Here is a 23,825-nt window from a genome sequence, read left to right as displayed (position 1 = left end):
AGATAGAGCAAAGATATTTCAAACACCTAGCTTAGAACACACATTAGAGAGATTAATTTTCCTGAGGCTTTAGCAAATATATCTCCAACTTGATCTTTTCACTTGATATAAGGGTCACCATCTTCTTACTCATAACAATGTTCTAATGGCAATGTGCTTCAATATCCTCAGTTCTATAATGAAACTGGGTTTACTAGTTACATCAATGGTAGCTTGATGATCACAGCAGTGAGGCTTGTCAGGTGCGAAACAAGCTCCTGCAGAAGATTCTTGAACCATATGAGCCATAGCTCTATGTACTAGACCTTGTCACTGCATTTTGTTTTTGACTTGTCCATGTAATCAAGTTTCCACCAACAAATGCATAACACTCACTAGTAGTAGAGCTTTTATCAATAGTAGAGTTTGTCTGATTATTATCTGAAAAGCTAATAACATCCAACTTTAGATGTTTTAATCTACAGAAAATCTAAACCTATTGCACCTTTTAAGTACCTCAAGATTCTGCACCCAGCCTGCTGATGAATCCACTTAGGATTCATAAATTGACTTATAGCACTCACAAAGAAACAGAAATCAGGCCTGATATTGTCAATAAATTAGTTTTGCACCAAATCACCTTCAAGTTTGACATTATTTCTGAAGGAGTTCCTGCAGGTTTAGAGCTTAACATACAGGTTTCAGTGAGTAAATAATGTATATACTTCCTCCAAGGAAAATCAATATCATCTTTCCACGAGCAACTTCAATCAGAGAAACACCACAAAAGTAAAAGATCCTTAGTTTGAAATTTTCCTTGTAATACTATTTTAGCTGCTCAATATGTGCACAGTCAATTCCAGAATACACTGTCATTCACATAGACAGGAAGAACTATAGTATTAGCTTTTCTCTTCAATAGAATGACAACTCTAAGATACAAAGGATTAGAAAATTTTTCAACTTATCAAACCAGGGGGCATAAATTGCCTTTTTTTAAGTTGTAAACCCTGACAGAAGCCTACCCCAAAGCAACAACCCCAGTTGGCTATTTCATATACATTTATTCAAATCTTCATACAAGAATGCATTTTTCACATCCAGCTGATATAGTTTCCTACCAAATTTACACGAGCCCTACAGGAGAGTCTTGGGGTGTTGAAGGATTAGATTGGTCCCCTATTTCGGAAGAGAGCGCGTTAAGGTTGGATTCCCCTTTCACTGAAGAAGAGATTTCTAAGGCCATTTTTCAGCTGGATAGGGACAAGGCTCCGGGGCCTGATGGTTTTACTATTGCAGTATTCCAAGACTGTTGGGATGTGTTTAAGGAGGATTTGGTGAGAGTGTTCGCAGAATTTCATAGGAGTTGAATTATCAATCAAAGCACTAATGCCTCTTTCATTGTTCTATTACCCAAAAAGAGTTTGACAAAGAAAATATCAGATTTTAGACCCATTAGTTTGATCACTAGTCTCTACAAGATAGTAGCCAAAGTGCTCTCAGGGCGTCTAAGAGGGGTTCTACATGAGACCATCCACTATACTCAAGGCGCTTTTGTTCAAGGGAGACAAATATTGGATGCGTTTCTCATAGCGAATGAGATAGTGGACGAGAGAAGACGATTAGGGGAGGAAGGCGTCGTCTTCAAAATAGACTTTGAAAAGGAATACGATCACGTGAAGTGGGATTTTTTGGATCATGTGTTAGAGAAGAAGGGGTTCAGTCCTAGATGGAGGAAATGGATGAGTGGATGTTTATCCTCGGTATCTTATGCAATCTTGGTGAATGGTAGCGCTAAAGGGTGGGTTAAGGCATCGAGAGGTTTAAGACAAGGCGACCCTTTATCCCCTTTTTTGTTTACTTTAGTCGCAGATGTACTGAGTAGGATGCTTATGAGAGCAGAGGAAAGAAATATGTTGGAGGGTTTCAGAGTGGGTACAAACAGAACTAGGGTATCCCATTTGCAATTTGCTGATGATACCATCTTCTTTTCTAACACAAGGGAGGAAGAGCTGCAGACTCTCAAGAGTCTTTTGTTAGTGTTTGGGCACATTTCTGGGCTCAAGGTCAACCTTGACAAGAGCAGTATTTATGGCATCAATCTTGATCAAGCTCATCTTTCAAGATTGGCTGTGATGCTTGATTGCAAGGCGTCCGGATGGCCTATACTCTATCTGGGTCTTCCTTTGGGTGGGAACCCTAAGGCGTGTGGCTTTTGGGATCCAGTGATTGAGAGAATCTCAAGTAGATTAGATGAGTGGCAAAAGGCTTACTTATCCTTCGGGGGGAGGATAACTCTTATCCAATCTTGCCTTACCCATATGCCATGTTACTTCATTTCCTTATTTAAGCTACCCGCTTCAGTGGCTGCAAAAATCGAGAGGTTGCAAAGGGATTTTTTATGGTCAAGGATTGGGGAAGGCAAAAGAGATCATTTAGTGAGGTGGGATGTTGTGTGCAAACCGAAGGCAATAGGGGGTTTGGGTTTTGGGAATATTTCTTTGAGGAATCTCGCTCTTCTAGGGTAAATGGTTGTGGAGGTATCCTAGAGAGGGTTCAGCTCTTTGGCATCAGGTCATTTTAAGCATTTATGGTTCACACTCCAATGGTTGGGATGCTAACACTTTAGTCAGATGGTCACATCGCTGTCCTTGGAAGGCTATTGCACAAGTCTTTCAGGAGTTTTCCTTGTTTACTCGGTATGTGGTAGGAAACGGGGAAATAATTCGTTTCTAGGAAGATTTTTGGTGGTGGAACCAACCTTTGGGAACCCAATATCCAAGACTATTTAGAGTAGTCGTGGATAAAAACATACCTATTTCTTCAGTACTCGGTCCTACTCGTCCTTTCTCTTGGAATTTAAATTTCCACCGTAACCTGTCAGATTCTGATATAGAGGAGTTAGAAGGCCTCATGCGGTCACTTGATGCATTGCATCTATCTCCTTCGGTCCCAGATGCCAGATTCTGGCCATTATCCTCTTCAAGGCTTTTTTCAGTCAAATCCTTCTTTCTAGTATTATCTCAATTTTCTGGATCTCCTCAGGACTTCCTTTCAAAGTTCGTTTGGAATTCTCAAGTTCCTTTCAAAGTGAAGTCCTTTGTTTGGTTAGTGGTACACAAGAAGGTGAATACTAATGACATGCTACAAGTGAGAAGACCCTACAAAGCCCTTAGTCCTGATATTTGTATTCTGTGCATGAAGCATGGGGAATTAGCAGATCATTTTTTTCTTCATTGCTCCTTGACAATTGGGTTGTGGCACAGGTTATTTCAGTTAGCTAAGATGGATTGAGTTCCCCCGAGGAGCATATCTGACATGATGTCCATCAAATTTAAAGGTTTTGGTACTTCTAAGAGGGGGATAGTTTTGTGGCAAGCTACGAGCATCGCTCTAATTCGGGTTGTGTGGTGGGAAAGAAACGCGAGGATTTTCGAGGATAAAGCAAGGAATTTAGAGTTTTTTTGGGACTCTATTGTTTTCCTTGCTTCTCTGTGGGCTTTCTGTTCCAAGGCATTTAAGGGGACTCCCCTTAATGTGATTCAACTTGATTGGTTAGCGGTGTGTACTCCATAAGGATTGGTCCTTTATAGAGAGTTCGTTTGTTTTCTGTGTATTTTCCTGTATTTTAGTTGTCTTTGGTGGGAGGATTTCTCATCCTTCTTATTGTACTTCTTTTTCTATCAATATATCTTTGTGTTGTTTCCAATAAAAAAAAAATCTACCCCATATTGAATATGTCCTTTGCCGCTCATTTAGCCTCAAGTCTTTCAATGGTTCCATCAAGATGGTACTGTATAACATAGACCCCACCAGGAACCAAAAGTGTTTTTAGCTTGTAGCAAATCAATGAGCTCTCACATACCACCACTGATGAGGACACTCACCTGTTCTTTCATAGCTTACTTGCAGCCAGGGTGAAGAGAGCTTCTTGATAAGTTTCAGGGATAGAGACAAAATAAAGCTAGAGTGAAGGATTTCAATGAAGAAGAGAATCTTTAACCTCCACATATTTCAAGATTAAGGTTACAAACAAAATTTAGCAACCTAAAACACTTCCCTTTTCCTTTTCTAAATATCAATACCAACAAACAACGGTTGATCCACACTCAATTCTTCCCACAACCCTTTAAGGGATGCACGATGTTCACTTAGAGGTTTCCTGGTCTGCTTCACACTAAAAATATCCTTATGCAACCGATAGATTCTAGAAATAATTTTTTCATTGGAGTATGCCTCTCTAATTGTTTCCCACATCTCCTTTACGGTTTAAAAACATTAAGTTAGAACTAATATATGGATCCATATTATTCCACAACCATATTATTGTCATGAAGTCATCCTCTTGCCACTCATCAAAACTCATAGATTATGGAGATGAGAATCTTCAACAAGATGTTTTCGTTTCCCCTTTTCCCTAACTTACATCTTCATGGCTTTAGCCCACAGCAAATAAGTAGGTCCTTTTAGTTTCACAAGAGCAACATGAATTCCAACACCATTTCCAGATTTCTCATCACTTCTAAACACTTTTAATTATTAAAGGAAGAAAACAAGAACTATTGAAGCAAACAGATGTTAAGCAACTTCAACATTGATAAAAACTTGTCCCGTACTTGCATAACACAGCACAACCACTGATACATCTGAAAACACATCTCACATACCAGCAATCATGGAGAAGGATTGTTGTACTACAGATGTAGGGATGCTACTTGCATCACACAGGCACAAGGAGTGACTTAATACTTGGACCACAAACTTCATAGCATGGGTATTGTAGCATGGGAAGAAGAAAATGCAGCTATCCACCCTTAGAACTTCAGCATATTATCTTAATGCTAAGCATAAGTTTCCTTGTAATTATACTTCCATGTTAACACTCTCTGTATTCCAGAAATATTGAAGGATGGAGCAGTTTGAACTTAGTAAAACTTCAGAATATATTAGAAGAGGACTTAAAGCAATCAGAACTTATTAACATTTTTCTCCTCTGGTTTTCCATTGGTTCAAGTTGTACAGGACATGAGGCTTTTGATAGTTGTTTGATAGTTGTTACTTAACAGATAGGGTAACAGTTCTTCCACTTTTCCCAATTCTCCTATCCTTAAAGAGGAAACCACTCGCTCCCTACGCATTTCATCCTTCATCTTCCTTTGAACTTTCAATAACTTTCTTTATTTTCCAAGAAAAGAAAGCAAATTTGAGCACGCTTTGGAAGCACAGATGTTATTAAGGACTTCTAAGATATCATGCGTTATGTACTTTCCAATTTCAATAATTGAAGAATAACAATCCCAATACTAGCAAAAATATAAACCTTGTCAAAGCCATTTTTAACATTTAAAGTTCAATTCAAGTGCAGTGCCCATAATCCTTAAAAGCCAATCCACATAACACTTCCATATCAAGAAAGAAGCAAAACCATACCTGTTGCACAGACAGCAAGAGGAAAAATAAAGGGTCTACAAAAATTGCCACCAAGCAAGAAATGACAAAAAATCTATTCCATTGTTGAACAACTTTAGTATGAGGGTTCATGATTCCAGGAACATATGATTGTAGAGAAGAAAAAAATCTCCTTGCCCATCCTCTAGCATCTCCATAGAAAGCATTATGAAACTGTAGACAAACATAATAATTCAGAACGCATGAGTATGCTTTATCAAGATATGTCAAAGTTAATCTATCAAAATATAAAAGTAAATCTTCTCATACTTGAAATGTTCATACTTATCCCCTCTATTCTAGCATCTTTCATGCATTAAAATAACTCCATTTTACTAGTACAAAGGAAAAAACATTTTTTAATAAGAAACTATGGTTGTATTGAATTTAATAAAAATAAGAACTTGTACAAAAGAACAAAGGATGAGGGGGGTTTGTTTTCTTTTTGGCAGTTTGGGGGGTGGGGTGGCAGGTGGTGGGGGAGACAAAGCTCCTTTCTTGACCAGCCTATTAGCTCTTTCTTATTAGCCAATCTAGGCTTCCACAAGAAAAAGCAACCCAGCCCACTACCATTGTCCACAATCCTCTGCATCCAATAGTCATATCTCCAACATCCTATGTTACCATTAACAACTCAAACAAATTGTCATTAGATTCCCCTCCAGTAGTAAATTGGTGACAATAAACTCTCTTGTAACTTTGAGATCATCAAGAAAATCCATTGAAATTAAACTTAAAATACAAATTGACAAACCATGCAACTTGTATGTTTGCATTCTCCTAATTGGAATGCAGACTAGATTTCAATCTAATAAAATGATGCTAAAGGGAATGTTCAAGAACTTTTTGCTAACTAACCATTGGTTGGAAAAACCAATTCATTCTTTGATTTAAAAATAGTTAACATATATATAATAGTGTCTAAGAGTCTAACACACGATTTACAGCTGTTTTAATCACTGATTTACAACCATCCTAGTCAATTGTTGATTGTTACAATTATCCTAATTTTTACATTGACTGAACAACTCTACCAGCTTATATACACCAAATATAGCTCCTTTAGAACTAATCGGGACCTAAGATTAGGGGATTCTATTGATTTCCTACACTCCCCTCAAGTTGGTTCGAAGATATTCTTCATTTCTGGCTTGCATGGCACCAAGTTGAAGCTTGGATTAGACACTCCTTTGGTGAATATATCAACCAACTGCAGTTTAGACGAAACAAAAGGAGTGCAAAAGAAACCGTTATCAATCTTTTCTTTGATGAAGTGTCTATCCATTTCAACATGTTTAGTTTAGTTGTGATGAACTAGATTATGTAAGATGCTTATGGCCACCTTATTGTCGTAATATAGCCTCATAGGCTCTTCAACATCTACTTGTAATTCCTTTAATAGAGTTTTGATCCACATGAGTCACAAATACCTAGGGTCATAGCTTAGTAATTACCCTCAGCACGATCTAGCAACTATCGGTTATTTTTTACTCCTCTAAGTCACCAAGTTGCCCCCTACAAAGGTGCAATACTCCTAACTAGATCTCCTATATATTATAGATCCGGCATTAGTGTAAGCTCTACTTGCATGTAACTATTTTTAGAGAATAACAATCCCATGCTTGAAGTAGCTTTTAGATATCTCAATATCCTCATTATAGCTGCTGGCAAATTCTAAATAATTTTGTATTTATTTATTTCCTTTTCTTTCTTTGGTAAAATATGATTTATGTGAGAGATTATAGGATAATAGATGGTAGGTGAAAAAGATCACTGATTTATTGGAGAGATTTTAGGAGAATCTCATCCCCGATTGTGTATAAATAGGATGTACATATCATATTCTAAAACAAATTTAAGGAGAGCAGAATTTGTTTCAAATTTATTTCATGGTATCAGAGTTAGAGCTCTCTTTTGCACCTTAAGTCTTTTCTATTCTTAGCCTTAATTGCTGAGAATTTTGCTACACTTGTACAGCCTTCTCATTGCTAGCAGCAGTAATTGTTCATGCCCATCTCCTTCCTCTGAATTTTTTGGTCTACATAGCCTCATAAAATTTTCCCCTCTCAGATTTACAAAAATTATTTCTAATTTACACCAATATGTGCGACGGATCAGAAATCATCCATATCTCCAAACTTTGCTCCCAACCTGACTAGCAATAGCCCTTATACAGAATATCAAAATTTGCAAAATCCATTCAAACTCAATGGCTACATTAGTTGATGTGGTCTCAATTGTTGCAAACATTTTTAAAGGAAAAGGAAAACTGAGTCATCTAATTGGACCTGTTCCAAGTGGAGACAATCCAATGTTCATTACATGGGATGAAGATGACTCAATGATTATGCCATGGTTGTGGAATTCAATGCAACTAGAGATCAGTGGGATGTGCATGTTCTTGGCAACAGCTAGAGATATTTAGGAGACTATTCGACAAGCATACTCTAAAGTGAGGGATGTTGTCCACATCTACGAAATAAAGACTAAGATTAGTGCTACCAAGCAAGGTACTTCTTCTGTTATTGAATATTATAATATCATGAAAAGCTTGTAGATGGAATTAGATTACTATCAGAATATTAAGATGAAGTGCAACAAAGATACGACCATGATGCTCAAATTTGTTAAAAGGGAAAGGATATTTGATTTCTTGACAGGTCTTAATGTGGAATATGATAAAGTCAAGGTTCAAGTCCTTGGAAAGGAAGATCTCCCTCCCCTATGTTCGCTTATTTCTCTCCATGGCAGCTATGTGTCATTGGCCTCTTTATCAGTTGGATATTAAGAATGCTTTCCTTCATGGTGAACTTCTCGAGGAAGTGTATAAGGAGCAACCACCTAGTTTTGTTGCTCAGGGGGAGTCTAGTTTAGTGTGCAAGTTACGCCGCTCTCTATATGGCTTGAAACAGTCTCCTTGGGCATGGTTTGGGCATTTTAGTTCAGTTGTTCTAGAGTTTGGAATGCTTCGGAGTGAAGCAGATCATTCAGTTTTCTATCATCATAACTCTTCGAGCCAGTGCATCTATTTGGTAGTTTATGTGGATGACATTGTCATTACAGGTAGTGATCAGGAGGGTATCCAAAGACTAAAGCAACACATTTTCAACCACTTTCAAACCAAAGACTTAGGCAAACTCAAGTACTTTCAGGGACTTGAAATAGCTCAATCCAGTTCAGGTGTGATTATGTCACAAAGGAAGTATGCCTTAGACATCTTGGAAGAAACCGGAATGTTAGAATGTAAACATGTTGACACTCCTATGGATTCAAATGTCAAACTTGTACCAAGACAGGGGGAGCTTCTAAGAGATCCTGGGAGATATCGACAACTTGTAGGCAAACTGAACTACCTCACCATCACTTGGCCAGACATCTCTTTTCTTGTGAGTGTGGTTAGTCAATTTCTACAGTCACCATGTGACAACCATTGGGATGTCGTGATCCGCATTCTTCGATATATTAAAGGAACACCAGGCCAAGGTATGTTGTATGAAGACAGGGGCCATACCCAAATTGTTGGTTACACAAATGCAGACTGAGCTGGTTCACCCTCAGATAGGCGTTCCACCTCAGGATATTGTGTTTTTATTGGAGGTAACTTAATATCCTGAAAGAGTAAGAAACAAGATATAGTGGCCAGATCAAGCACCGAAGCTGAGTATCGAGCTATGGCTTTGGCAACATGTGAACTCATATGGTTGAGGCAACTCCTTCAGGAATTGAGATTTGGAAAAGATGAATAGATAAAGCTAGTTTGTAACACTCAGGCCGCATTACATATTGCATCCAATCTAGTCTTTCATGAAAGGACCAAGCATATTGAAGTTGACTGTCACTTCATTAGAGAGAAGATCGCATCAGGGTGTGTTGCTACAAGTTTTGTTAATTCAAATGATCAACTAGCAAACATCTTCACTAAATCTCTCAGAGGTCCTAGGATTAAATACATTTGTAACAAGCTTGGTGCATATGACATATATGCTCCAGCTTGAGGGAGAGTGTTGAATATAATGTATTTATAGTGTACAATCTTTCTTTCCTTTCTTAATATAGGTCACATATATGGTAGTTAGTTCAACCTAGCCTTGTATATATATTTCTCTATTGTACGAAGTTAACATATGAATGAGAATTAAGGTTTTCTCTCTCTCTCTTTCAACAGTACTTATCTGCAAGAATTGTACACATCCATTCCTTTATTTGTTTAACCAAATTGTACTGATATCAATAGTAATAAAAGGGTCATTCCTCAATATTAAATTGAAGAAAGTGTTTACACACTTATGCTCTCTAGGTTTTCACTCACATCAGCTCCTTCAACAGACCTCTTCCTCTCTACTTCTCTCCAATTTCAATTTCGACTTCAACCCTTCCTCAAACCATAGCTCTCTGAAATATTAATCATTTACTCTCTTTTAAACTTGATTGATCCACCTATCTTTACATAAACACTTACAATTACAGTGACAAATAGGAACCCTTTGGAAAAAAAAACATATGTTACTTGATACATACACATTCCTTCCCGTGAACTTGAATGCTCTCATCCATTAATAAGTGATAGATAACTGTGGCCCTTCTGTTGAACAAGTTGGTCCCCCTCGAGATCCTTGTGCAAAAAGTTTCCTTTATGATCCTCATCTCAAAAAGTAAAAGTTCAACGGAAGCATTTCGATAGCTGATTTATATGTTTTTTGGTTCTCTTTAGTATGGTATTACAGCACATGAACTGCCACAGTTACAGTAGTCTTGGAGTAATCCACTGAAAAATTGGACAGCTCAATCTCTAATAAAAATCATCTCAGCTTTCCAAACATCCATAAGGTATATTAACCTTTTGCATTATTATATAGTGTTGTGCATGCACATGCAGTAAGGGTGACATCTATATTTGGACTCTATCAAAAGATAAGATGATCATTCAAAAAATAAGCATTCAAGCATATAACACAAATTTAAAATTTCATTCCAAATATAGGCTGTCCAGAACTCCCTTTTATGACAACAATAGCTTTATCATCACTGCAAGGATCATTAGCTTGACCATGTTATAGTAATGTCAGCTCCACAAGAAACTCTTCAATTAGCAACCTACGTAAATAGGAAACACTAGGGCACTAATTTGCATCACATGTCAAATGTTTAGGCCATAAAGTTCAATAAAGTGAAAATCAACATTCTCTGGATCAATCCATACATGCCATCATATTCTCAAGATGTTCTATGAGATATTTCAAGTGCAATAATTAATTATTAATGCATATACTTTATAGAGTAATGCAATATAAACTAAATCAAAGGACTTAAAATTCATTTAGCGAGGAAGCCATAATTTGGAGCATTGATATGCAATTAGGCTCATATTTTACTTGCATTCAGTGGAAGCCAAATGAGCAAATATAATTAAAATTCCATCATGAAACTTACACAACATGATACCTATCCAGATTGAAGATTCCACATTCAATGCAACTAAGAATCTGAAATTATTTTAGCGTAAAAAGAAGGTGACATGAAAATATAGCATAGGCAGCCAGAAGCTTAGGAAAGAAAGAGACCTTTGAGTTCCTTTGTTGTCTAGAGTCAATGAAATGTGTTGGGCATATTGTGCAGTAAGGATCATTACATACTCCCAACTGTCCAGACCTCAGAAGATGTTCATTTTTTCCAGCATAGTTGTTATGGGGCCAATTATTCCATTCCATTCCATTAAATGAAGGAGATTTTTCTGCCCTTGGCTCTGCCTTTCTGTGGCCCCATACACCAGGAGTAGGTGGGAAAAAGCCCTCAGATTTTAAAAGTGGGCCACTCATTGGTATGAACGGAGTTTTCTTTTCATTCCTCAAGGGACCAGTATGATTTACAAGGTTGCTTTCAGTTTGATAGGACTCCATGGAGTTCATAGGAATGGAACTGGATGCACTCCGATTTCTAGAGGTAAGTCTATCCGAGTGAGAAACCCTAGGTTTATCCAAATATTGTGAATGAGCGTCTGAAAGCATTGGCGTCTCATCTTTTTCAAGATCACTCATTTCTAATACTTTTGACCTACAAAACAAAAATAAAAATAAAACAATCTACAAGCACAAATGCATATTAGAAGTACTTGAAAGCTTAATAAAATAAGAAAATTAAGAAAAAATTCAAGCTCATAAATTAGTTACAAGTCCAGATAAGCTAAGCATTGTAAAGCCCACGTCATTCACGCTACCATTCTTCTTAAAATTATTGCTAATACTACAGAACACTTGCCTTGAGGCAAGGAAAGTCCATTCTATAAAAGCAAGTGTAACACGTGTACAGATCAAAACCTATAATTCAAGTTGAAAAATGGAAATAGAAACCTATTTACAAGGACATAATGAGATAAAAGATACAAATTGAAGAAAGAAAACAAGGAAATGTCAATGTTTCTTGAAAGGGGAAAAAGAACAAAAAACTGTTTTCCATACTACTGAATGACGCTAGAAAGCAGCGACCCAGACATGGAAATCCACAAGTTCTTTTTCTTTGCTCTGAAATTTGTTTGGAAGAAGTGCAAGCTGAGCTGACAGAAAGTTCACATTTCATAATGCTTCAAAAGCAATTATAACATCTATATATATCGACCCCATAATTCACAATACTTAAAAGCATTTACCATATAAATAGAGATCAAACCAATAATTCACCACACTTTTTACCAGCAATTAAAATTGGAATACGAATCAAACCCATAAACTATGCTTTAGAAGCAATTATCATGGATGTATAAATCAACTCCATAATCAAAATGGGTTCAATTTTACTTCTGCTCCTGTTCAGAAGGAAAAAGAAAATGAGACAAAAGTGTCTGAAAAATGAAACCCCTAATTCAGACAAAAAAAACATATAGACACAAGCAAATTCCACATTTTAGAAGCAATAATAATATATATAGAGATCAAATCCAGAATTCACTGTGCTTCAGAAGCATCAAGGCATATACAGACCAAACCCATAATTCAGGTTGAAAATAGAATAGGTTAGATTTTACCATAACCTGATAGGAGAAAAATGATGGAAAACTAACCCGCAAAAGTTGGAAAGCATCATTTGTAGAAGAATGGAACAAAATATCTAAACATAAGCAAACTCCATGCTCTAAAAGCAATTATAGAGCATACACAGACAAAATTCATAATCAAGAACCATAATTGAACTAAAAAAACACCTGGAAATGGGTTGATTTTAGTATAAAATCAGAAGAGAGGAAGAAAGAAAAGAAGCTGAAAATTGAAGGAGAAAAACATGCAGCCCAGAAAAGCATGAATTCAGACATGGAGACCACAGGACCTAAGCTCTTCTTCTTCTCTGCTGTGAAATTTGCTAAGAAGAAGAAATACGTAATGGGTCCATAGCTCTCAAAATGAATGTAGAGATCAAACCCATAATTCAAGTTGAAAAAAAGGAAAAAAGAAAAAACTGGTAGCAAACCTGTTGTCCATCGAAGTGAATGCAGGCTACAAAAGCAGCAGCAACCCAGAGATGGAAATCCCACTGAATAAGCTCTGCTTCTTCTTCTGATGGGGTTTTTAAATTGTTGAGAAGAAGAAGGAGATGAAGACGAGGACAATGAAGTGTGAAAGAGAATAATTTGTGAAAGAAGAGGGGAAAAGGGAGTTTACATTTGGAGGCTTTTGCCTGGAAGCTGACCCGGGGGCAGATGATGAGTGACTACAAGTCGACAACACTGCAATAACATTAAGTATCGTTTACTTTTAGTTTTTCTTTCTTGTCATCTCATTTATGAATTCAAATCCCCCCTTCTTTCTTGGTCACTCGGCTCTCCTGCTTTGGATTCATTCCTCGGCAGTGTCTGATTGGATGCTAAAAGAAAAGATTTTTTTTTTTTAAAGTATATTTATTAGAGACCTTTTAATTAATTTCATATTTATTAAAGATTAATATATACTTGTGTCAGTGTAACAACCACTTTTTGTACATATATTTTTTTAAAAAAAGAAATTTAAATATGAAAATTATATAAACTACCCTTGGTCTTCCTCTCCCTCCGCCAAAGCCAATTTTGAAAAATAAAAATAAATACTTAAATATTAAAATAATCGTAATACTTTTTTATTCGTCATAATAATAATAATAATAATTATTATTATTATTTTGACAAAGAAAATTCACTGCCACGTAGGCTCTGTCAACTTCATGGACTCATAACTAGTAGCAGAATTAAATATTTTTGTTCTAATAGTACAGACTTGATTTTCATTTACTTGAACTGGTCAAGGGTGCAGTTGGCACTGTCTTAAATAAGCCCCTTCTTGAAACCGCCATTCAATTGTAAATACGAATTAATTAAGTATTTATTATTATTATTATCATACCTGCATGCGTAATAAATAATAATCTATTTCAATAAAGAAATTGCTTCCTCTCCCTCTCAATCAGACTTAAGACTGGCTGGGTAGGACTTGGGTTTAAGAATTAAGATTCACTAACCTTATTGTTTTTATATCAATTTGTTACATTCATACTAATTGGTAAATTGGATATGCTCTCTATTGTTTGTTTTTTAAATATAAATTAATAACATTTCTTAAATGAAATAAGAAAATGTTAAAAACTTATATTGAAATTTTTAAAAGAATTTATTATTTCAAATTAAATTTTTTTTAAGGATATAATATAATTTATTTTTTATTTTTGCACGAGAAGTTTAAAGTTTTTTTTTTTAATACAAAATTTATCATTATATCTATTTTTAAAAACGATAAATGAAAAGTATATCTAAACCAACTTTCTATTTTTAAAAACAATAATGAAAAGTGTCAAAAAGCACACTAAATAATCCAAACTTTTATGGTGACGAATATATTTTTCAGGATCATTAATGCACAATTTATTCAAGATGTTAAAAAAAAAAAATAGTGTAGACCCCCATTTTTCGTCACTTTTTGCCACTTGTAGGAGACACACTTGGGCAGGCTAGGCGAGCTCACCTTTGGGACCACGTGGCATGGAGAAAGCCTTTTTATTTTCTGGTTACAGTTTGTTGAGAAAAGGGGGGTAGTTTTTTAGCAGCTTCTCCTGGATGAACGACACTTTTTGGGCCACCTCTGAGAATGAGACACGTTTGAGGAGGTACAGCCTTTCGCTGCTAGTCACCTGAGAGTAAAGAGCTTCAGGTCAATTGAACAAGAGAGGAGCTGGAGCTGGTGAATCTTACTTGAGCTGAAGGAAGAGAAGGTTTACTTACAGTCAAACCAGCATTGCCCATAAGGAGCACCCTCAGATGTGACTGCCATGGCTCCTCTGTGCTTTTTCTTTCTCTTTTCTTACTATATCTGGGGATTATTTGTTTGACTGAGCATGAATACCAGATTATATGCTTGTTTTTATTGGATTTTTGAGCTGTTCACGGATGTGTTGTCATTGATTTACCTTGATTTTTGGCTCAAAAATAATCTTTATATGTTTTAGCTTCATTTTATGCCTTTGTGGTCATATTTTTGTTCTCTTCTTTTAAATCTAGTCTTGGTTTCTCTCCACCCGCCCTTTTGAGCACATGGATTATTCATGAAATGGTGCTTGGTTTGAAGGGCTTCTTTTGTTTTGCTTTGTTTTTTTGTTAACCATACCTTTTGTTCTTCTGGGAAATGAGTTTGGGAGACTGCATCAGGGGATGGCTGTTAGTGATATGGCTGGTGGGGTGCTATTAGTGGTAGTGGTAGTCATTGCTCTACTATGAGGAATGAGTAGTCAGTGGTGCCTTCAAAAAGCTCAGACCGAGAAAGAAATGACATTAGGAGATGCACTTCCTATGAATCGGGTCAAAGATACAGCTCTTGCTTCTATTGAGAAGCCCAAGAATCCAGCAGGTGCCGTTGACATCAAGGGTCTAGAGGTTGTTCTTGATAAGGTTGTGCATCTTAAGGATGGTAAAAGGGTGAAAGATAGGTGTCTCAAAGAAGGGTGTTACCGGTTCCAAAGAATGTGTGTCACAACCCAAATTCCGGGCAACCTAAAACTTGACCCGTGACCCCAGGTTAAAGGTTTGACCCTAAGAGTTTCTCCGAATCCAAGCTGATAGTCAACCAAAGCACCCTGATTTTTTTATTTTTTATTTATAAATAAATCACATAAGTCTTCTTCCAACTAAGGTTCCAATTCACCAATGTAATAATCAATACTAAAGTGCAACTTGAGAAAGGAAATATCAACAAAGTCTCTAATCCAAGTCTAGAAAAATAATACATCAGTTTAAGCAAGTTTAATCAAAGTAAAGTCCTGGTACAAATATATAATTTAATAGTCTCACTAGTACAAGTCCCAAATAAACAAAACATAAATACTAAAAGCCTTCTAAGCTACTCCAAAACCTCCTAGGGCATTATGGAGCCCTCCTTGCTCTACCTGCTGGTCCTCAAGAGTAATATTTGCATCTAAAAAGTTGTAAGAAGAAATAGATAAGCATTTTCACATTGCTTAGTAGGGTGTCTTACACCTAAAAGGGTTAATTGGTATCACTATATTTCAAGAATACACAACATAAACATTCACCCACAAAATTAACATCCCAAATATTTTATTTGATCTAATCATACCACTTCAATAATTCTTAACAATTAAATAAAACGCATGTGAGAATGTAACACACAATTATACAATGCATTCTTGTTATCGAGTTTTCACTGAAGGATACGCGTTCATACCCAAATACACTCCTCATTCGGAGTCTTCTTGGGGTAAACTTTTGTGTCTTTCACATTAGGAATCTCACTCTCTTCTTAATTCGCCTCTCATGGGCCTTTACTTTTCATTATCATTTTTCATTTTTTTTTTCTTTTTCCATTTCATGCAACCTTTCAACAATTTTTATTTTCCTTTACATAATCATGATACATATAAAATGCAACAACTTTACATATAATCATCCACAATTTTTCCAAGACATAATTTTTATTTAATCCAAACATGCTCAAAAATTCCAAAACCCAACACAACAATTTTTCTACAATTAAATCACCACAGATGTCATGAATAGTTCTCAATAACCTATATATCAATAGATACATAATTTATACCCTAATAATATAAATTTTGTTTATTCCCAACAAACTCAAAAATTTATAACACTCAACACAACAATTTTTCTACATTTAAATTATCTCAAACATTACAAAAATTCCAAAAGAATTCGTAAATCACAAAGAAAAATATCCATAACAATAATCATATTTCAAATAACACAAATAACATCTATTTATCTCCCAACAACACAATATATAATTTTTTTCCCAAGAAAAATACTAAATCAAAGTTTTAGGGTTAAACCATCCTATTATAAATCGGAAAATCCAATCGTTGAAATCAAAATTCGGCTTTGTACAAATGTTCCTTGTGTTGAATAGTGTCCTAAAATTTCACGCAAAATGGAGGTCGTTTGATGGGTTAAATGACCATTCGAAGGCGAGCGACGTTCTCCCCACTTCCAAAGCCCTACAACGTCTCCCCCTTTGTTTTTTTTCTCTTTTCCCCATTTCTTCTTCTTCTTTTTTAAACAACAAAGCCACTTACAATGGTTGGATGAACTTTAGTGTGTGTGTGTATATATATATATATATTCTTATTTTTAGGTAAATTTCGATTTCTACAATCCTAAGAAATTTCCTAGGTTAAAGTTGACGTTATACAAAATTCAACTCCCTTGGTTGACCACTAAGATTCTTCAAATTTCATCAATCCAAATTTGACACATGTTCTCAATTTTATTTTTATTTTTTTTACTTTTTAATCATCACTAATTAGAAGTGTTTTGAAACTTGAAATTTCGACGTGGCCTAAATTACCCCATTATTACATCCTACCCTCCTAAAAGAAATTTCATCCCAAAATTTAAATGAACTTCCCTAAAAAATTATAGAAGAGTTGCAGATAGTGTTCCCTCATTTCTTCCTCGGGTTTTGAAGTGGCTTCTCATATCCCATGATGTTGCCACCACACTTTGACTATGGGGATCACCTTGTTCTTGAACCTATGTTTCTCAACTTCCAAAATTTGAAAAGGTTCCCTTTGAATAAGACGTATATTCATTAAAGTGTGGTCTGAACTTGAAATTCTAAACATCTTACAAATCAACTACCCAAGTCAAATTTGGAATACACTTCCTTAGCATTGATACATGGAAAACATCATGTACGTGAGACAGCTATTGAGGCAATATTAACTTGCATGCTACCAGGCTTAACTCTTTTATCAATCTAAAATGGTCCCACAAATTTAGGGGTTAGCTTTTTTCTTTTTTTTTTCCAAATCGAAATACACCTCTTTGAGGTGACACGTTTACAAAAACCTATTCCTCTTCTTCAAACTCCAAGGGCCTTCTCATTTGGTCTGCATAACTTTTTTGTCTATCTTGAGCAGTCTTGAGTTTTTCTTTGATGAGTTGCATCTTTTTTTAAGTCTCTTTGACAATTTCAGGTTCTAACAAACGACTCTCACCCAACTTTATCCAACATAAGGGTTATCTACAAGGTCTCCCATAGAGTGCTTCATAAGGCGTCATGTCAATGCTAGATTGGTAATTGTTGTTATAAGCAAACTTTGCCAAAGGTAAATAGTTTGGTCAACTCCCTCTAAAGTCCAAGACACAAGCCCTCACCATCTTCTAAAATCCGGATTACTCTCTCTCACTGACCATCTATTTGGTGGTGAAATGCAGTGCTAAAATTCAACTGGGTGCTCATGGCCTTTTGTAAACTCTGCCGAAACTGAGAAGTAAACATAGGGTCCTTGTTCAACACTATAGACAATGGTATTCCATGCAGCCTCACAATCCCTTGTATATACAATTTAGCCAAAGAGTTCATGGAGTCAGTAGTCTTCATGGCTAGAAAATGAGTTGACTTAGTAAGGCGGTTTACAATCACCCAAACTCCATTTTTCTTACTTCTAGTTTTTGGCAACCCTATCACAAAGTCCATAGTGACATGATCCCACTTCCACTCAAGTATAAGTAATGGTTGCGACAACTCTACAGGCTTCTAGTGCTCATCTTTCACTTGCTGACAAATTTGACAATTAGCTACATACTGAGCAATGTTTTTCTTCATCCCACTCCACCAGAATTGTCTCTTTAAGTCTTGGTACATTTTGGTACTCCCAGGGTAAATGGTATACCTTGCTTTATGAGCATCTGCTAAAAGTTAATTCCTCAATTCCACATCCCTTGGAACACACAATCTTCCTTTAAATCTCACACTCCCATCTACATGCGTAGACCAATTTTCATCTACTTCACATTCTACCAACTGGGCTTTAACCTTCTCTAAAATCTCATTGTGAACTTAGGCCTCCACTATTCTTTGGATAATCATTGGTCTAGCTGGCATACTATACAAGCATGGGCCTTAACCTTCCCAACCAAGACATAACTTAAAATCTTCAATAACTGCATACATCTCAAACTCTCTCAATCATAAGCTAGACAACTGGCCATAGTTCTTTCTACTTGGGGCGTCTGCTACAACATTCACCTTTCCAAGATGGTAGTGAAGAGCAAAATCATAATCTTCTAACGCCTCCATCCATCTTCTTTGCCTAGAGTTCAAATCCTTTTAAGTGAAGATGAATTTCAAACTCTTATGATCAGAGTACACTTTAAACTTCTCTCCATACAAATAGTGTCTCCAAGTCTTGAGGGCACACACCATTGCTGCAAGCTACAAATCATGTGTTGGATAGTTCCGTTCATGCGGCCTTGATTACCTTGAGGCATAAGCCATCATCTTGCCTTGCTGCATTAGCACGCACCCTAGCCCAATTGTAGAAGCATCACAATAAATCGTAAACTCTCCATTAATGGGGGTCGTTAACACTAGAGCAGTGGTCAATTTGACTCCTTTCCTAGTCAATTGAATCATCGATGCTGCAATTCTAAAGAAACCATCCACAAACCTCTTATAGTATCCAACCAGGCCCAAGAAACTCTTAACCTCAAATAGATTAGTAGGCCTCTATCAATCCTGCATAGCTTCCACCTTGGAATGGTCCACTGCTATTCTTGCCTCAAAAACCACATGACCTAAGAAATTCACTTTAGTGAGACAAAATTCACTTTTTTTTCTAGCTTTCCATATAACTAGTGTCTTCTCAAAGTTCTAAGAGTGGTCACCAAATGTTGCTTATGCTCCTCCAAACTCCTCGAGTAAATCAAGATGTCATCCACAAAGACAATCACAAATTGATCCAAGTAAGCATGAAATATTCTATTCATTAAATCCATAAAAGCAATGGGGGCATTAATTAATCCAAAAGACATGACTAAAAATTCGTAATGTCCATATCTCGTTCTAAAAGCATTCTTGGGACATCTTCTTCTCTAACCTTAAGTTGATGATACCCAGTTTTCAAGTTAATCTTACTAAAATACTTTGCACCCTTTAACTGATCAAACAAATCATCTATCCTTGGAAAAACATACTTATTCTTCATAGTGACTCTATTCAACTTCCTATAGTCAATACACAACCTCAACATGCGACCTTTCTTCTTCACAAACAACATTGGGGCTTCCCATGGCGATGTACTAGGACAAATAAATCCCTTACTCAACAAGTCCTCCAACTGAGATTTCAACTCCTTCAACTCAAGTGGGGTCATCCTATAGGGGGCCACTGAAATAGGACCCGTTCTTGGATATACTTCAATAGAGAAGTCAAACTCTCTATGTGATGGTAAACCTGGTAGCTCATTTGGAAATACATCCTGAAACTTTCTCACCACTGGAATTTCTATCTTTTTGGTCTTTTTCCGTACTGTGGAGGCAAATTAGGAAATTTATTAATCCCTTCCTCAACACATACTGATAGCACATATTGGACTTGCGTAAATGGCAAACTAACACACTTTCCCCCAACAAAACAAATCTCAAATCCATCTAACAAACAGAATATTATCCTGCTGCGATGACAATCAATAAGCGCTTTATACAATGTCAACCAATCCATTCCCAAGATAACATCTTATCCAATCATATCCAAAATCTTCAAGTCCAACCGACACTATAAGGTAGGTTATGGATGGGGGCTTTTATTGGCTGCTACTATAAGGTGGGCTATGGATGGGACCTTTTCTTGGCCGCTACTATAAGGTGGGTTATGGATGAGGGCCTTTTCTTGGTCGCTATTACAAAGTGGGCCATGGATGGGGCCTTTTCTTAGCTGGTACTATAGCTCTTGCTACTGCAATTTTACTCAATTAAATAAGTTGGTCTTGGTTATAGCCTATTTAAACAATATTTTTCTGTTTAAATCATATACCACTTTCAATTCTTATCAACAATAGTTTAGTTAAATCATTTTTTTTTAATTTCTAACAGCTCCCCTTTCAATGGCCTCTATATTGCAAACATCCTATGATCAAAGAGGAAATGACTAATCCAACTAAAGGTGGATGTTTCTAAATAACCCATAATCCTTTCACATTACATATTAAGAAGAAAAACACACACACCAAAGATGTACTGTAATTTCAAACAGTTTTGACCACATATAACTCTTTCACATTATACTAGTAGTTACTGCCCCCCAACAATAGATAATTTGCATATGGAGATTTGTTTATGCTAACAGGGCTCAAAAACCATGGATCTTGATGTTTTCCTTTTTTGCAATGTTGGCCTGAATGAGGAAGAAAAGCATAAGTGTATCCACATAGTTTCCTAATCTTGCAGTTGTTGGAAACAATTCAGTCAACCTTTCTTTCCCATTTCTCCAAGGTACCAAAATAGGATGTACTATCATAAACTGCAACATTACAATAAAATGTTAACCTTGATGTTGTTTCCACTTCAGAGCCTGACCAATAAGAGCCATTAATCATGATGGTGGAACTACAGAAACTTCTGCAGCAAGGGTTGACAAATAAAAGAAAGGAAAAATCATGAAGAAAATGAAAGTCATTAAGTATAACTACAGATATTAAAGAAATCACAGTATACAACTAGAAATGCATTATGCATTGATCAATCCCATTGCATGTTCAAACAAAGTATAGGATGTGAAAGTGGGGTTTCAGCAAACCTTACCATCAATTGACTTCCTGCATTGTTTCCATGCAATTCCATCAATATCCAAATATGGGGTCATGACATGTGATTCTCACCAATTGTGTGGGGGCTCTTTCTCCAGACTGAAAGCTGAGGCATTCCCCCCCACCCCACACTTTCCTGTATTATTTTCAGACCAATCCTCATTTGGTTTTTTTACCAGAATCTATCAAACTGTGTTTTCCCATATTGATCTAGGTGATTTCTCTATTGGATTTTCACTCTACTTCTTAAGAGTTCACTTATTGAAAGAATAAGTGAATAGCTATCCTTCATTCTCTTCTCCAACTATTACTATTATTTCTTTTTGGAAAACTTTTCAAAGACAGTATTCATCTTCTCTCTATTCTTCTAACCTCTAATTAGAAGCAAAGATATGCATAAATGCAAATGAATATCCCAGAAGCATCATTGGATCATCGGACAAAGTCTTATACTTGTTTTCATTTTAGTAAAAGAAAAAATATACTTCCCAGCTGGTGATTTTCATGGAAATTTCATGAATTGGGGTAGCTTAATGACATAACGATCACGCAGAACAACCTAAAATCTTGTTAGTGACAAAAACAAAAAAATAGATAAGACTATTCAATTTTACTGTTGATAAGGTTGGCCAATTCCTGTTATCATATGCACCACCAATTGACCTTGGTTTAAAGGAATTCCATTATAGCAGTCATCATGGTCTTTAGGAGTTAAAGGGTCCCCTATAAATATTTTCAAGAATAAATTGGGCATTGCACTAGTGACTCCACCAGACTATTTGAAAATATCTCAAGCAAACCAGAACCAGTTCAGTGAATATATTTTGAACAAAATAAATATGAAGATCAATTCATGATTCTGGTTTCTGGATGCAAGGAATTCTGGCAATCCTGAGGATTCTAAAGTTTAATATCACCAGTGTTGCCTCTTGTCAATATTATATTTTACTTCATTACAGGATAATTAATGCAAGACTTATGCAATAACAAAGCATATGAAGGAATTGAGGGACTAATATGAGGAACAACATAAAGAGAAGTTTTGTGTTACGTGTCAAACACACGAGATGCATAATTCAGAAGATATTTGGTGGTAAACCCAAACATGATAAGGATTCTCAATCAAATTTCTTAGCATACCAACACCTAAAAAGGAAAATGGCGCTTTTTTGGTTGACCATCCAAAAACAAAGTTTAAAGAGATCCCACAAACCAGAAATCTTTCCGTTAGAAACACTAACCTTTCAGGTGACTCTGCCTGTGTTATCATGTCTTTGTATCAGGAGACAGGCACCTCTGTTGAGGCCTCGTATTCCCAATGATCCACGTAGTTGCCAAATGGATGGACGTACGATCTCAACTGATATGAATTCCTGATTCAGCTGTTCCTGCAAAAGGCGTCCGGACAGGGTGTCCGGACACACCCTCCGATGGTTTTGTCAGCCATGAAAAGAGAGACAAGGTAAGAGGGCACAGTTGGCCTTTTACTAGGTATTGAAAGGCTTACCTTCTCCTTTGCGCGAAGGTTTGTATATATAGTATTTGGAAACTCTCTCTCCTCCATAAATGATGGAAGGCTTTTTGGTTTACCATGATGCCACTAGGTGGTGGCAGGGACATCCTCATCCTACGAACGGCTATCAGAGATCGTGAGAAGTGACTTGCTGTCACTTCTGTCTTTTCACTCTGTAGGCACTGGGATATGATTTGTGATAGGATGTCAGAATGACGTAGTGAGGCATGCTTGGCTTGGCTAGTGATCCGGATGAGCATATCCGGGTAGAATATGAAAGGTCGCTGGATGAGTAATGGCGGTGGTCCGGATAGGATGTTTCGCGAGTCCCGTGTGCTTCTTTATTTCAGGGGTCCGGGTAGGAAAGCGCGCCACGTGTACTTTTGGGGAAATCCGGATGTGGATACTTCGGATAGGATCACGTGCCATGTATCGTCAGGGGACGCGTGCCACGTGTCATCAGGGATGGGTCCCTACAACCTCAACTTTTATTGGCTTTGTGAACTGCAAGAGGCACCAACACACATAGAATGGGTTTTAGCATCCATTATTGTTGTTCATCATAAACATGAATGACGTAAAGTGATCAATTCTTCACACCCTTTTACATTTTGCATATGATTGTGTTTTATAAACTATAAGATAGAGTTCCATTCACATGCATACATGTATATCTAAATAGAAGAGGAAAAAGGGACCTGAGATACACATGCCTACATGCACATCTTTAAATTTTCTTTTCTTTAAAAAACAAAAAATGAACACCTGAGATATCTTGAGCTCCAGCTCCTCCCAGTCTAAAGATGAATTGCTC

General features: G+C 36.5%; 1 protein-coding gene and 1 long non-coding RNA gene across 4 annotated transcripts in view; both read right to left on the bottom strand.

Annotated features, from left to right (window-relative positions):
- The window catches only part of LOC117903984 (probable cyclic nucleotide-gated ion channel 20, chloroplastic), a 120,209-nt gene extending 107,040 nt beyond the window's left edge, over window positions 1–13,169 (bottom strand). The window contains exons 1-4 of one of the 3 annotated variants that reach the window (XM_034816513.1): window positions 13,077–13,169; window positions 12,886–12,971; window positions 10,989–11,478; window positions 5,410–5,601 (exon numbers count right to left, since the gene is read on the bottom strand). In XM_034816513.1, coding sequence (XP_034672404.1) covers window positions 5,410–5,601; window positions 10,989–11,478; window positions 12,886–12,896 — 693 coding nt within the window. In that variant the 5' untranslated portion in view covers window positions 12,897–12,971; window positions 13,077–13,169. Of the gene's footprint in view, window positions 1–5,409; window positions 5,602–10,988; window positions 11,479–12,885; window positions 13,049–13,076 lie in introns of those variants that run through there. The other 2 variants (XM_034816514.1, XM_034816512.1) reach the window with 2 other exon arrangements.
- A 2,441-nt stretch (window positions 13,170–15,610) lies between these two features.
- On the bottom strand, window positions 15,611–23,825 carry LOC117904289. Its single transcript, XR_004649572.1, has 4 exons — window positions 23,777–23,825; window positions 23,492–23,515; window positions 22,740–22,792; window positions 15,611–15,848 (listed from the first exon to the last, which is right to left on the bottom strand). It is a non-coding gene; the product is annotated as an uncharacterized LOC117904289 (long non-coding RNA).

This window comes from Vitis riparia, chromosome 17, assembly GCF_004353265.1.
Source record: "Vitis riparia cultivar Riparia Gloire de Montpellier isolate 1030 chromosome 17, EGFV_Vit.rip_1.0, whole genome shotgun sequence".
Lineage (NCBI taxonomy): Eukaryota > Viridiplantae > Streptophyta > Magnoliopsida > Vitales > Vitaceae > Vitis > Vitis riparia.
This window is presented reverse-complemented; position numbering and strand designations above follow the sequence as displayed.